Here is a 13,565-nt window from a genome sequence, read left to right on the forward strand (position 1 = left end):
TGGTCTAGTAGGACCAAAGTGCAGGAGTTATTTTATTTTCTGATCAGTGATGTTAAAATGTGTTTGGTGACATGATTGGCAGCTCAACTGGGGACTGGTTGGGAACTTGATATTAAGTCCATAAGGAAAGTTTTTTTTTAAATTTCCCTAAGTTGCCTAAATCTGTGGAATCTTCACATTTAGTGAAGAAATGCAGATTTTAATGACACTGGAGCAGACTCTGAGTTTGCTTTAGGCTTTTCAGCCAGATGGTTGGAGGTTTTACTGCAAAAGTCTCCATGTAAATCATCAGACAGGCCATACATCAAGAGCTCTGCTAATCTGACTTGCAGATGATGTTATTGTAATTGGCTCTCATCACAATACCGCCTTTCCTAAACTATGAGTGGAGACAGAAAACCGAGCAAGTCTTCTGCCAGGTTTCCGTGGTTAAAGGTGACCATTTATTTTGTGGAAGCATTTTTCAAGACAATTGATGTGGGTGCTGGTGGGGATCAACATATTTCTGGCCACTTCATCAGAATGTGATACTCAGAATCGACTGATGGCCAATGTCTCCATCTTGTGGCTAAATTTGGGAATAACATGCAGGCTTTGAGTTAATATTTTATTTATCTTTCTAAATTAAAGTATGACGTTTTAGTAGGTTTTCCTCTCAATTCTTGATTCATGTGTGATTCTCTGTATTGTGTGAGAAATCAACATATGGGAGCCTGACACAATTCATATGACATCAGCACTGTCAAACATTGACACCACAATAACCAGAATGTTGTCATTTACCTCCACTGGGAGACAACAGAGATGGTATTTCGATTTTTATGTTGTTTCAAGGTTAACATCTTGCACTGGGGGACCCAGGGTAATTCAGACATCTCCTTGGTTACAAAATGCCCAAAGTCACAAGACTCAATGGTGCACAGAGGGAAGACATTTAACCTTAAAAATCCTCGAGTGAACAAAGCAACAATTCCATTCTCCGTTCAGAACTGCTTTTCTAGTGACCAGAATTTCCCCTTTTCTCTGATGCATCCTCCTATAACCTTTGTTCCCAGTGGATCATTTGCTTCTCTTCCTGGTTACAATCTTTTGCTGTCAGGGAAACGACCTCTGTGTCCTGTGACAGACATACTGTCACCTTCCTGTTTTCCCATTTCCCAGCAGATCTATCCCAAAACGTCCTGCTCTGCTCTCAGATGTATTAATGAATAATTTCTGACCAAATAACTAACTAAATATATACATTTGATTGTTGATCCTTGGGTGACACCATCACCATTAGCCAAAACCACCCGAATCCATACACAAAGATTTATATTAATAACCACAGCCAGATTGAAATCCAAATTCTTGATGAAACATGGGTTATTAATAAATCTTTACTTAATTATACAGTTTTGTCACTCCAGCACAAGATATAGTCATCCAGATCCATATCACATATGGAAGTTACTCTGCTAAACAAAATCATAATGATCTTAAGAAACACAATAAATGGTTCAGTCTAAAACCAAATGATTTTATATTTTGATTTTCCACACTCTTAACCAAAATGAGTTGTCTAACAGCTCAACCTATAACCCTTTCACCAAACTTCCCCCATCGGGCTTTTATTTTGAGACTCATATTTCCCACTTCCGCTTCCTGTTTCTCCGTCTGCAACATAACGGAAGCAGAGCAAGCTAGTCGCGAACGGACCTTGAGAGGGAGCGGGAAGTATCTCCGACAATGGGAATCAAACTCTACTACACCACCGTTACCGCCTCACGGGAGGTGAGTCAAACGCTGTTCTCACGGAAAAAAACGTGCGGTTGTTTTCATGGGTCAGTTTCGGCAATAAAATTTGCGGATCACAATGGCTCGCGCCGTAGACACACCCAGCATCCTGTCAGTAATAGCTTCCTCCTGACTAACAGTAATGCTAATTAGCAAGCATTGGTGTTATTTACCTTCTAACACCAGCGTTACTAGACCAGTTTCCGAAAGGACAAAATACAGGCTTTGAGTTCTGGGCCTCAAATGTAACCAAGCATAGGTGTTTCACCACGACAGGTGGTGCACGGTGTAAATACACACATGTGTTATATAATCACTAAGAGGGAGCTATTTCCATATAAGAGTCTTGGCTAGCAAGCAGGGTAAAGATGGTAACTATCATAATAATTATGAGTCCTAAACATGCCATAACTCTGATTATCCTTTGATGTAATGACTGGAACATGCTACTCTGCAACAGAACTGAATAAAGTTTCATATTACCCTTTTCTACACCTCAGATTTCCTCAACATATCAGTCTACAGTAGACCTGCAAGAATATTAAGATTAAGATTAAGATGAACTTTATTCATCCCCATGGGGAAATTGAATTATAGTTCTTCCCCATACTTCCCCATATTCTGATGTGGCTCTGTGATAATGTCCATGTCTATGTTCCCATGTCCATTCAACAGTTACCAAAACCAAACATGACTATTGTTGGGCGAATTAGTTAACTACTTTGACACTTTTAAATAGTGCAAGCTTACTTGCATCCTAGAAGAAGATAGAAGATAAAAACATTGTCGGCATAAGATGAACAACTAATAGTAAACTGTGTTGTGCAAAACATCTGGCATTCATTAGGGGGGAGGAATTCACCCACTGATGGAATGAAGTGCTTTAACTCTCTCTTATGCGGTAACGTTGCTAGGAAACATGCTAATTTGCTGTCGCTTGCAAAGCATGAAGGATGTTTTACATCAGACGCCTTTATCTTTTATTTGTTCCATATTATTTTGGACTGAGCTTCTTGATTGTTTAAGTAAAAGCAAGTGATTAATGATCACTTGAATACACATATTGAAGTGTGTTTTATACAAGTATGTTTTTTTGTCTAAAACTGCAGACATCTTTGCATATGGTTCTGTAATTATTATAAAATGCACTTTCTCAGCTGTTGTATATCAATAGCCGATACACACAATGCTCCGGCTTTGTGAAATAATTATCGGCAAACTCTAAATGCCAGCTTGTGTTTCTAATTATACCTGTTCTTAGGTGTGGTTTCTTTTACAAAATGAAAACTCCCAACTTCCCCAGACAGAAATTATTCACCTTCACCATGACTGTTTGTCATCATCCCAGCAGATCACATGTTGCTTTTTAACTCAAATGTGCTCGTCATAAACAGTCTTGGAGGCCGTCCTGAGTTTTGATCGTGACTGTCGTCGTTGCCTTGAATGGAATGATGTAGACTAATAGTGTCCGCTTGTATCTTTGATTAATAAAAGTTTTCTGTGGGGACGCCCGGTTGCAGAATGCAGGATAATGTATGTACGGCGCTCTTTTACAGGTGAAATCTCGACAGGCAGAAATGATGCGTATCCTTGAAAGCAAGAGCATCAAGTACGAGCTGGTGGACATCTCTGTGGGCATCGAGGTCCGAGATGAAATGAGGAGCAAAGCGGGGGATCCCACAGCAGTGCCCCCCCAGCTGTTCAATGAAGACCAGTACTGCGGGGTGAGGAAAGCAAACGCACAGCAAACAACCAGATGAACCAGTGCTGTTCCAGTATGTGCTCTGTAGGTTTGCTCATCGTGCTGTCATGGTTTGCTCTCTTTCTCTCCACAGAACTATGAAATGTTCTCCGAGGCCGTCGAAGCAGACGCGGTGGAGCAGTTCCTGAAGATGGCATGAGGAGAGCTGCCTTTCATGTTCCATCTTGACCACCTCACCTCACCCTACGTTCTTGTGGAGACTCTTAAACTTCCTCTCTCCACACCACCGGCGGTGTCCACCCACTTTCTAATGCCATCATAAAGAATGCCAAATATCTCCCATTCAGCTAATACAAGACACATTTCTCCCCTCACTGCACCTTTCAACCAAATCATGTTCATGTTATGTACTTTTCTGTTTCTTGCCTTTGAATTCTCTCAGACTTTTCCTCTGACTGACAGACCATAGTCTTACTGAGTGTTTCTAGTCCAGTAGGAACCGATGGAGCGTCTAATTAGGCTGGCTAATCTCTGTAAAGGCCACATGATCGCTGGAGATTAACCTAATCTACTGGATGACAACATTCTGCCCAGAAGCTTCCAATCCTCTGCAGACCAAACACACAGTCATCACCCAGCCTTAACTACCTTATCCTTTATTTCCTGTAGCCTTCTCATTCCCATGTTTTATGTGACTGCACACTCTCAAAAGCGCACACAAGTAGCAACGACCGCAGCATCCAGAAAACCGTTTTAGTAAAGAGGTACTTCAGCGACAGTCTCTTTGTCGTGCAAAGGCTTTTCTTTTTTTTTAAGGATATTTGTCAGGGGCTCGTGCATGGATATAACCCGCATTATTTTGTAAATCCTTCCCTCATGCAGCGATGCAGTGATGGGACTATGCATTATAACCCTTCTAATACAAAAAGTCAAGCTGTGTTTTTTGAACAGACCTCAGTCTTAAGAGTTTTAGGGACCACTCACCACGTGGGAAAAATAAAGGCTTCACTTATTTTGCTATTACCTTTTTTGTTTTTTAATCATCTCAGTTAAAATGCGTTGTTCATGTTTGATTTCCCCCAACTTTTATGTGCAATGTCTGTCAGTTTTGACCAATGATTGCTTGGCATAAATATGTCTACACACAATGTTTGTGCACCATTTTGTACATCAGTGGTTGTTAGTGTTTGCTTGTTATTGATGGACATTCACTCAACAATGGTATAGACATTCCGTTGCTTTATCCTTCTCTTTGAGCTCCTGCTTTGCTTTTGGACCATTTCTTCTTGGCCGAAAAAAAGAAAAGAAAATAGGGAATAAAATGCTGCTGTCTTCCAAGAAGATTGTGAAAAGTGATATATGGGTGAAAAACAAATAAATGTTAAAACATATGTCTGCTTTTCTTTATTTTTTTCATCAAAAAGTCTTGAACGTAACTTATTACAACCATTTTCAACCAAGAAGAAAACATAATGTATCAACCTTTAAATGTGATTTATTTAATGTTTGACAAGTTAATTAAAACAATCTATTAATACGGTGCTTATTTTAATTTAAGTATTTAACATTAAAAGAACTTACACGTATTCGTGCAGTACATTATATGCTCTTTAGGTGGCGCACTGTCAAAAAAGGTGAGGCGAAGAAGAAATAAAACTGAGGAAAGTGGAAGCGATTCAATGTAGTTTTCAAAATAAGATGGAAAACGGTCTTGCTATGATCGCCACACGATTGCGCAAGGGCCTTCTACCAGCATCAGCTTTTATTTTTTAAACGCTTCACCGGAAGTTCCGTTGTTGTTGACTTGCAGACGTCAGAATAAGGAAGCTGTGACGTCTGGCAGGTTATGTCCAAGATTAGGTGAGTTTACGTTGCGTTGTGATTAATTTGTGTCAAAGGCAACACCGTAATAAGATGATGATATGAGTAAAAATGGCTTTGGTTTTCGTAGTTTGCGCTGTTACTACCTGACCGATCCTATTAAGCGAGTTTTTGTAGGTGCTAATTGAATGAAGCTAGCTAGCAGAAATATTAGTTGACAGGGACTTAATTCATTGTTGTCGTTTACATATGAAATTCAAAAACTGCACACCATAGAAAGGGTTGTTTTTTACGGTCTTTGTTATTATTTGACCACCTTTCTATCGTTTCAAACGCACCTTTACCTGATATGGCGCGTTGCTAATTATAGCTGAGAAAATAGAAACTGTTGCTTATCTTTCTGCAAAATTTCTGATTCTGTCAATATACTACATCAATTTTCAGGTTGTATAATACGCAGGCTTCTGTCTGTAGTTATTCACTAATTCATATATAAGTTTAGACACAGGGCAACTGACACCATTGCTGCATTGCTTAAAGCTCCATCAACTTATTTTATGCGGCAAGTTTTCTTATCATCTGCTCGCAATCGCCTGTCTGTCTGTCCGTCTGTCTGTCTGCCTTTTTTTACTTCGTATTTGAGGCTATAAATAGCAAAAACGACGCCCTGCTTACCTAAATTTGTGCCGATGGATTACGCACCAGTTATGCACCTATGCACCAGTTATGTTCTAAATCTTATTTAGAAACCTAATACTGCAAAATTTTCATTTACTCTGAAGCTTCCCTGATTTGATCTTCTTTTTGTGAAGCCACATGTGAAAATGAGTGTTCCGGACTACATGCAATGTGCTGAGGATCACCAGACGGTCCTGGTGCTGGTCCAGCCGGTTGGCATCGTGCCTGAGGACCAGTTCTTCAAGATTTACAAACGCATCGCCGGCGTCAGTCAGGTCAGCATCCGAGACTCTCAGCGCCTCCTTTACATCCGCTACCGCCACCACTACCTACCAGAGAACAACGAGTGGGGGGACTTTCAGACGCATCGCAAAGTGGTGGGCCTCATCACCATCACCACCTGCAGCACAGCCAAAGACTGGCCTTTGACCTCCGAACGCTTCCACGGCCAGAAAGAAGTGTACAGCTCCACGCTTTATGATTCCCGATTGCTGGTGTTCGGGCTGCAGGGAGAGATCGCAGAGCAACAGCGGACCGATGTGGCCTTCTACCACAGCTTCGAAGACTGCCCTGATGTGGAGAGAAGAGTGGAGGACTTTGTGGAGTCCATATTTATCGTCCTGGAGTCGAAGCGACTTGACCGAGCTACAGACAAGTCTGGTGACAAAATACCGCTGCTCTGCGTTCCGTTTGAGAAGAAAGATTTTGTGGGTTTGGACACAGATAGCAGGTGAGGGCTTTTCCCATTACATTGGTGTTTAAAAAATAAAAATAATTCTTGCGTTTTCCTTTTACCTGCTCAAAAATCTGCCTCCTGATTTTTGATTTTGATTTTTACTTGTCATGTTTTCTTTCTTCAAACTGTCCTGTGAGTTTATTGTTGGGCGTAAAAAGGTGAGATCTTAGACTGATGAGTCTAGTGAACCCGCCCTGATCCCACCAGCTTTAGCTGCATCCTCAGAAAAGCTCCCACAGCTCTGTTGTTTTATACATTAACCCCTGTTTCCAAACCAAAGCTCCTCCAAAGGTTTAAGTAAACATTCACAGAAATTTCTATCAATAAATTATTAAAATTTTCACACCTCCATTTGCTGTATTTTACTCTGAAGGTTTGAATGAAGACTGGCAGAGTGTGTCGTTGGGTGACCATATGATAATAGTCTTAAATTTTGCACAAACCAGTGAGCAGTTCTGGCAGTGCAAAGGAGGAGCTGATAGTTTAGAGTTTTGAAAATCAGGCTGCCCAGTTCCACTCCTGTCTGTACTGGAAAAGTGATCAGTCTCCACAGGATTTCATGTCAAGTTCAAGGATTTCCTGAATTCAAATTCCCTTTGTATCCCTGTGAACTTGTTTCTTCCCAAGTCCTTGTCCCTTTGTATGAGACTACAGGGTAGTGCTGTTTAGTCTGCAACCACCCCTGCTTGTATTCTTCCACCTCCAAATGCTCTTTGTAACTGGCTGATCCACTTTAGGTCTGACCCCCTGCAGACAAAAGGAATAAGAATAACAGATTATTAGAGCAGTGCAATGTTTTGGTGGCCAGAGTAGAGGATGATATTAAAAAAAATACATAATTCTGTTATTTTCTCTCCTTCCCACTCCTTTACTTTCAGGCATTATAAGAAGCGCTGTCAGGGCCGAATGAGGAAGCATGTCGGAGACTTGTGCCTCCAGGCAGGCATGCTGCAGGACGCTCTGGTCCACTACCACATGGCTGTGGAGCTGCTCAGAGGCATCAATGACTTCCTCTGGCTCGGCGGTGAGTCTGGAGTGTTGCTTTATTACCAGTAGAAGACTATAATTCCCAGAAATATATAAAATATATGACCAGCGCACAAGCCGATGTCGCCCTCTGGCCAGTCCCAAGCCCAGATAAGAGCAGAGCTTTCCATCAGGAAGGGCATCTGGTGTAAAACCTAAGCCAAAACAAATATATGACCCAGAATTACCCTCTTAATGGCCATTTTGACATAATTTGTTAAGCATAGTAGTTTATTCTATCCATCAACAATCCTTGAAATGCAGTAAAATATAAAAAGAGACTATATTTCTTGATTTACAAAGAGAGCATTACTGGAACTATCTTTTGACATGAATTTTTCCCTCTACAGCTGCTTTGGAGGGCTTGTGCTCAGCTTCTGTCATATTCCACTACCCCGAAGGCACAGCCGGGAAGACGGCTGGACGCAAACCGAACATTTCACAGCCTGCAGATGCAGGAAAACGCCATCGACCAGGTGAGGAAATCTTTCTGTAACAATATAAAAATCTATATAAGAACAACCTCGACGCATTGATAGTTGTGTTGTCATCTGAGAGCAAGCTGGAAGCTCTACACACCTCCAGGTTTCACAACTCGGCTGCTTTATGGGAAATGTTAGTGAGATGCTCCTGCTCATTTCACCGCTGCCTTCTAATTATATCCAGTGTCAATTGTCTGTTCTTTTTGTAACATGATGCGATTTGAACTCTGCCTTGTTTCGAGTATTAACAGTAATGACATGCGTCAGGAAAATAATCAAACTAACTGTTTTATCATTGATTTACAATGATCGTTTTGCATTTTGGGTGATGCATAAATCAACATTTTAACAATGCATTAATATCGATCTAATCAGCTGCAAGTGTTAAATCACCATTAATAATTAGTGATAGTAACTGCTACATTTTCCCGAGCTTTGATTTTGTGGTTATTTCATGCATGTGCTTGAGGCAATTTAAACAAAGAGAATGGAAATTAACAATAAAAGTGAAGCTTGATGTAACGCATGTCACAAATTTTGAGTTTACAGTTGTCTGGCGCATTGTTGGGACTTCTAACACTGCTAACACTGGGCCTTGTTGTCATGGAGTGAATCTGCATTTTTCTCTCTGTCTGTAGGAGCTCAAGAGGTTCTCATTGATCCAGGTATGGTATTCTAACCAGCGCAGCCCTTGTAGTTGCCAGTATGCTGCCCGCCTGCTCAGACATTTGCTTTTTTGGTTGATGATTTGTGTTTTTTCCTCCTGTTTTGTTGTGTCCCATTTTATTTAAATGTAGATGCTCTTTCTCACAGCTGTCATCAGTGTTATGAGACCTTACAATTCAGGACCAGAACTGGCTTGAGTTGACTTTTATTGATGTCTTTTTAAACCTTTATTACACCCAGCCAGATGATTCGTTGAATTACCAACAGGGGGCAGTCTAAGCGCATAGTTCAATGTTGCTTTCTGACTGGTTCTTAATGTCTCTTCTTACTCTATTTCGCAACAGATGAAGCTTTTTCTGTGCAATTTGGGAATTCACTTTGATAATTTATTGCAACTTGTACAACTTGTCAGCATTATGCTTTCACTCATCTGTCGCTGCGACAGCGTCACACTACAGCTTTAGCCTCAGCCCTGTTAAGCAATGACCCCGTCTCAATTGTTATAATTTGTCCCGTTTTGACTGTTTACCAGTTTAACTCATGCTGTTGAACTGGAGAAGACCATAAGATCTTCTCAAACAATTCTAATCCCAGGACACTGTGAAAGGTTGATTTTTCATGTCCTGAAGGTTAGAACTGTTTGCTGATCAGTGTTGCTGATTAAATGAAGTGGAAGTGTCCAGGGCTTTAAGTGAGCTGTGGATTCAGACTCTCCCTTACTGTCTTTTTTTAACCTTTCCTGTTGTGGCCAAAAAGTTGGACTCATCTTGTGGCCTCTCCTCATCTCATCACTTATTTTCCTTCCCTTTTGAGTACAGGCGCTCTCACAGCCAACGGCATTAGTGCTGACACCAGCACGGAGATTGGACGAGCGAAGAATTGCCTAAGCTCTGAGGACATTATTGAGAAATACAAAGAGGCCATCTCCTACTATGGAAAGGTAATCAACTATAGTAAACCAGTGCCAGTCTTAGGTTAATAATACCTTAAAGATGTTTTTATTCTAGTTTGAATTGATTTTTTTCAACACGTGTAATAATGTCTGACATGTCTGGAAATGTTTCATATAAGTCTATATTCCCATTATAAAAACAGATTCCAATATCCAGCCTGATAAACAGTTTGCATTGTGAGCTCTGAGATATTTAGGAGCTACATGATGTCAGACTGCTGCAACCATCAATTTGGCCACTGCCATGAATAATATATTAGTAATAAGAAACAGCTAGTGGAGAAGTCTTGCAAGGGTGGGACTGAGAATTTGAAATTGTGTGTTAATAATGAAATGTGAGCCTTTTTCCCGGTTTAGCAAGTCATGTGTCTCACTAGGGGGCAGTATTTGATAGGGTACAGGGGAGTAGGTGGTTATTGTTGGAGGAGAAGCAGAGCAAGGGCTGACAACCTTTGAATGCTACGCGAGGAGAGGAAATCCATTAGATGAAACAGTGTCATGTTTTTAAATTTCAGCACAGCACAACGTTTACTTTGCATCTGTGCAGCGGCGCCCAAATATGCTTCTGCTCGTGACAACAACACTCAGGCCAGGGAATAATGGCAACGTCTCTAGAGCTTAGGGACAGGTGAATGGGCTTATTCTGCTCTGGGTTTATTCAGAAGCAACCCCACGCCTTATCGTCATTATTCTAATTGCCTTTTTTATGCTGACCTCACTCCCTTTTTTTCCTACCTAACTAGTTCATTCAGAATTAAATTACATCTCAGCACATGGCTGTTCAAATATTAATTGAATTTTAATAAGTAGACAATGAGCGTAGAAGTGGAGGGAAGTTGAGGAAAGGTGAGATAACACACACACACACACATGCGTTGTGTGATGTTTTTCAGTAGTAAAGTGTGTGGGCATGTCTGAGAAATGAGCAACAGGGGAGCCCTGCATGCACACTTGTCTATCACTGTATTTCTCCAGCGAATGATGAGCTTGGATGTATTTTAATGGAAAAAAAAAGAGAAAAAAACCCAACCATTCCTTTTGATTGCTGCAGTTTGCAGGTGTCTAAGAGGCAATGACCACAGCACCTCTCTTTATTGTGTCTCAGTATAAGAATGCAGGAGTCATTGAGCTGGAAGCCTGTGTGAAAGCTGTGCGCGTGCTGGCCATTCAGAAGCGGGCCAGAGAGGCTTCGGAGTTCCTGCAGAACGCCGTCTACATCAACCTGGGACAGGTACACCATCACACTCTCCGTGTTTGGTCATTCCCCTTGCTGTGACATCTGACCTGAGGGCTGCTGTAGGACAGATCCTGAAAGTCCATCACGATAGAGAGATCTTGGGACACATGGAGCGTCACAGCTTGCAGCATATGAGGCTGCAGAGCTGCCAACTGCTCAGAATGTCCACACTGACCTCTGTCTGCTGCAAAAAAGCCTGTCTTAGGCATTGGGCTAGGAAGAAGGTGAGAAGAAGCAAGTTCTGGTCTGATGAATCACTTGCCTCTTCTTGTGGCCAGCTGTGCATATGGCCATCACTTAGCTAAGGAGGCGATCGCACCAGATTGGAGAGCTGGCAGAGGAAATGTGAGGCTCAGTGCCATCTTCTCCTGGACGATTGGCTCCTGCTGTTCATGTGATATTACTTTGACACACACCAGCTCACAAAGCATCGTCGGAGACCACTTTCAGACCGATATAATTGTATTCGTGATTGGTTTGAAGACGGGCACAGCCAGGGTTGACAGCTCGTCTTTTTTGTCGGGTTGGCTACGTTTTGGTGGCGTACACAAGTGCTTATAACATGCATATACCTCAATGTACATTTAGTAAGTACTTGAAAAGATTAGATTAGATTAGATTCAACTTTATTGTCATTACACATGTCACAAGTACAAGGCAACGAAATGCAGTTAGCATCTAACCAGAAGTGCTTAAGTAGCGAATAAAACTGTGATGGGTATATACAATATATACACACAATGATATATGTTTATGATATCAATCTATATGTTTTTTATTTACAGAGTTCACAGATATGTAAAGGATATGTAAAAGTCTTTGCAACCAAGATAAATATATATACAGGCTGTAACTATGGTGCTGAAGTATGGAAAGCAGTGCAAGTAACCGGCTGTGGGTAGTGCAAATAACAGATGTAAATAGTGCAAATAACAGATGTAAATAGTGCAATTATTGTAACAGATGTAGTCAGTGCAAATAGCGTGAATGTACAATTAGTCAGTCCAGATGGGGTTATTGTGCCTGAAGGGAGGTAAAGTGAGAGGGGTCAGAGTTCAGCAGGGAGACAGCAGTGGGGAAGAAGCTGTTTCTGAACCTGCTGGTTTTTGTCCGGAGGCTCCTGTAGCGCCTCCCAGAGGGCATGAGGGTAAACAGTCCATGCGCTGGGTGACAGGAGTCTTTAGAGACCTTCTTGGCCCTCCTGTGACAGCGCCTCCTGTATATGTCCTCAATGGAAGGAAGAGAAGCTCCAGCTCCAAGCTTGCTGCTATTTGAAAGCACAACCTTTCTCATTATAAAAATCAAACACACTACTCATTATAATGCCTTTGGCTTGAAGTTGCTGAAATATGTGTGTATTTGTCTGCATATATATGCATTGATTGAAATTTGCTGTATTTAATATTCACTGTGCTGACTGTTATTTGTGAGCCAAGTTGTCCCACAGGGGCAGTGAAGCTTTGGTTGCGTATTTAGCGGCATGTCTCTGCCCAGTCTAAAGAACAAATTCTATTTACATGGTTAAAGTTGCCCTCTGGACATTTTAAAGTTATGTAAAATCATCTGTTATGAATAATAATTATAGTTTTAATCTTTACTTTGCACATTAAAGTTAACTTTCTTGAAAGAATTCAGAAAGGCCCTTTGTCTTTTCTGCTAATTAAACACGATAATTTTTTTGGGTGGGGGGAGTTTAATGAGCAATTGATTTCACACAGACAATAAAATAACATTGTAACTTTTTGTCGCTGGAACTATCAATGAATCCTGCTTGTTAATCCATCTGTCTCATGCAGATGGATGTAAAAGATTTAGAGCTGTTGCTTTGCACGGCGGAGATCAGTGGCCCGTGTTTAACAAGTCATAATAACACAGATGTTTTCTCTACGACTGCAGCTGTCTGAGGAGGAGAAGATTCAGCGCTACAGCATCCTCTCCGAGCTCTACGAGCTGATCGGTTTCCGTCGCAAGTCGGCGTTCTTCAAGCGCGTTGCAGCCATGCAGTGTGTTGCTCCCACCATCCCGGAGCCCGGCTGGAGGGCCTGCTACAAGCTGCTGCTGGAGACGTTGCCTGGATACAGCCTGTCGCTCGATCCCAAAGACTTTAGCAAAGGTAAACTTTGATGCCTGGAGATTGAAGCTCTGTGATCAAGACATTGGTGTCCTCCAGTGTTGAAATATTCAGGCAAAACTTTGACTGAGAGGCAGGTTTAGAAAGAAAAAAGCCGCATTACGAGTCAGCAGTGTAAACACATTTGAAACAGATTAAGGAAATAAGTAGCGCTGCTTTATCCTGACCTCCGGCTCCGCTGTCTTTTTATGAGTGCTCCTTTCAGTCCTTCACCCAACGCCGATGATCCACATCTGAGACTTGACCTGTGCTTTTGTACACACTCTTGAAAGGTCCTCATAAGTGTCCCGGTTATGGAGACTGTTGACCTTTGCTCATTGTAGCCACTCAATGGTGAGTATTACAGAGCAGAACAGTC

At 41.5% G+C, this 13,565-nt stretch overlaps 2 protein-coding genes across 4 annotated transcripts in view; both read left to right on the plus strand.

Annotated features, from left to right (window-relative positions):
• Positions 1-1,645: 1,645 nt before the first annotated feature.
• On the plus strand, positions 1,646-4,869 carry sh3bgrl3 (SH3 domain binding glutamate-rich protein like 3). The gene is made up of 3 exons (XM_003968952.3): positions 1,646-1,773; positions 3,333-3,500; positions 3,612-4,869. The coding sequence occupies exons 1-3, from the start codon at positions 1,729-1,731 to the stop codon at positions 3,675-3,677; spliced, it is 279 nt and encodes a 92-aa protein (XP_003969001.1). The 5' UTR covers positions 1,646-1,728; the 3' UTR covers positions 3,678-4,869.
• Positions 4,870-5,223: 354 nt separating this feature from the next.
• The window catches only part of trappc9 (trafficking protein particle complex subunit 9), an 85,601-nt gene continuing 77,259 nt past the window's right edge, over positions 5,224-13,565 (plus strand). For 2 of the 3 annotated variants that reach the window (XM_003968994.3, XM_029844823.1), the window contains exons 1-8: positions 5,224-5,338; positions 6,112-6,707; positions 7,592-7,737; positions 8,090-8,215; positions 8,860-8,886; positions 9,706-9,827; positions 10,945-11,070; positions 12,973-13,189. In XM_003968994.3, the coding sequence (XP_003969043.1) occupies positions 6,124-6,707; positions 7,592-7,737; positions 8,090-8,215; positions 8,860-8,886; positions 9,706-9,827; positions 10,945-11,070; positions 12,973-13,189 (1,348 nt within the window). In that variant the 5' untranslated portion in view covers positions 5,224-5,338; positions 6,112-6,123. The remainder of the gene's footprint in view (positions 5,339-6,111; positions 6,708-7,591; positions 7,738-8,089; positions 8,216-8,859; positions 8,887-9,705; positions 9,828-10,944; positions 11,071-12,972; positions 13,190-13,565) is intronic. The other variant, XM_011609005.2, reaches the window with a different exon arrangement.

This window comes from Takifugu rubripes, chromosome 12 (genome assembly GCF_901000725.2).
Source record: "Takifugu rubripes chromosome 12, fTakRub1.2, whole genome shotgun sequence".
NCBI classification, from domain to species: Eukaryota; Metazoa; Chordata; class Actinopteri; order Tetraodontiformes; family Tetraodontidae; genus Takifugu; species Takifugu rubripes.

Coding starts and splice junctions, on each gene's coding strand:
- sh3bgrl3 (XM_003968952.3), top strand. CDS start 1,729: ATGGGAATCAAACTCTACTACACCACCGTTACCGCCTCACGGGAG. Junction 1,774..3,332: donor CCGTTACCGCCTCACGGGAG/GTGAGTCAAACG, acceptor GCTCTTTTACAG/GTGAAATCTCGACAGGCAGA. Junction 3,501..3,611: donor ATGAAGACCAGTACTGCGGG/GTGAGGAAAGCA, acceptor TTCTCTCCACAG/AACTATGAAATGTTCTCCGA.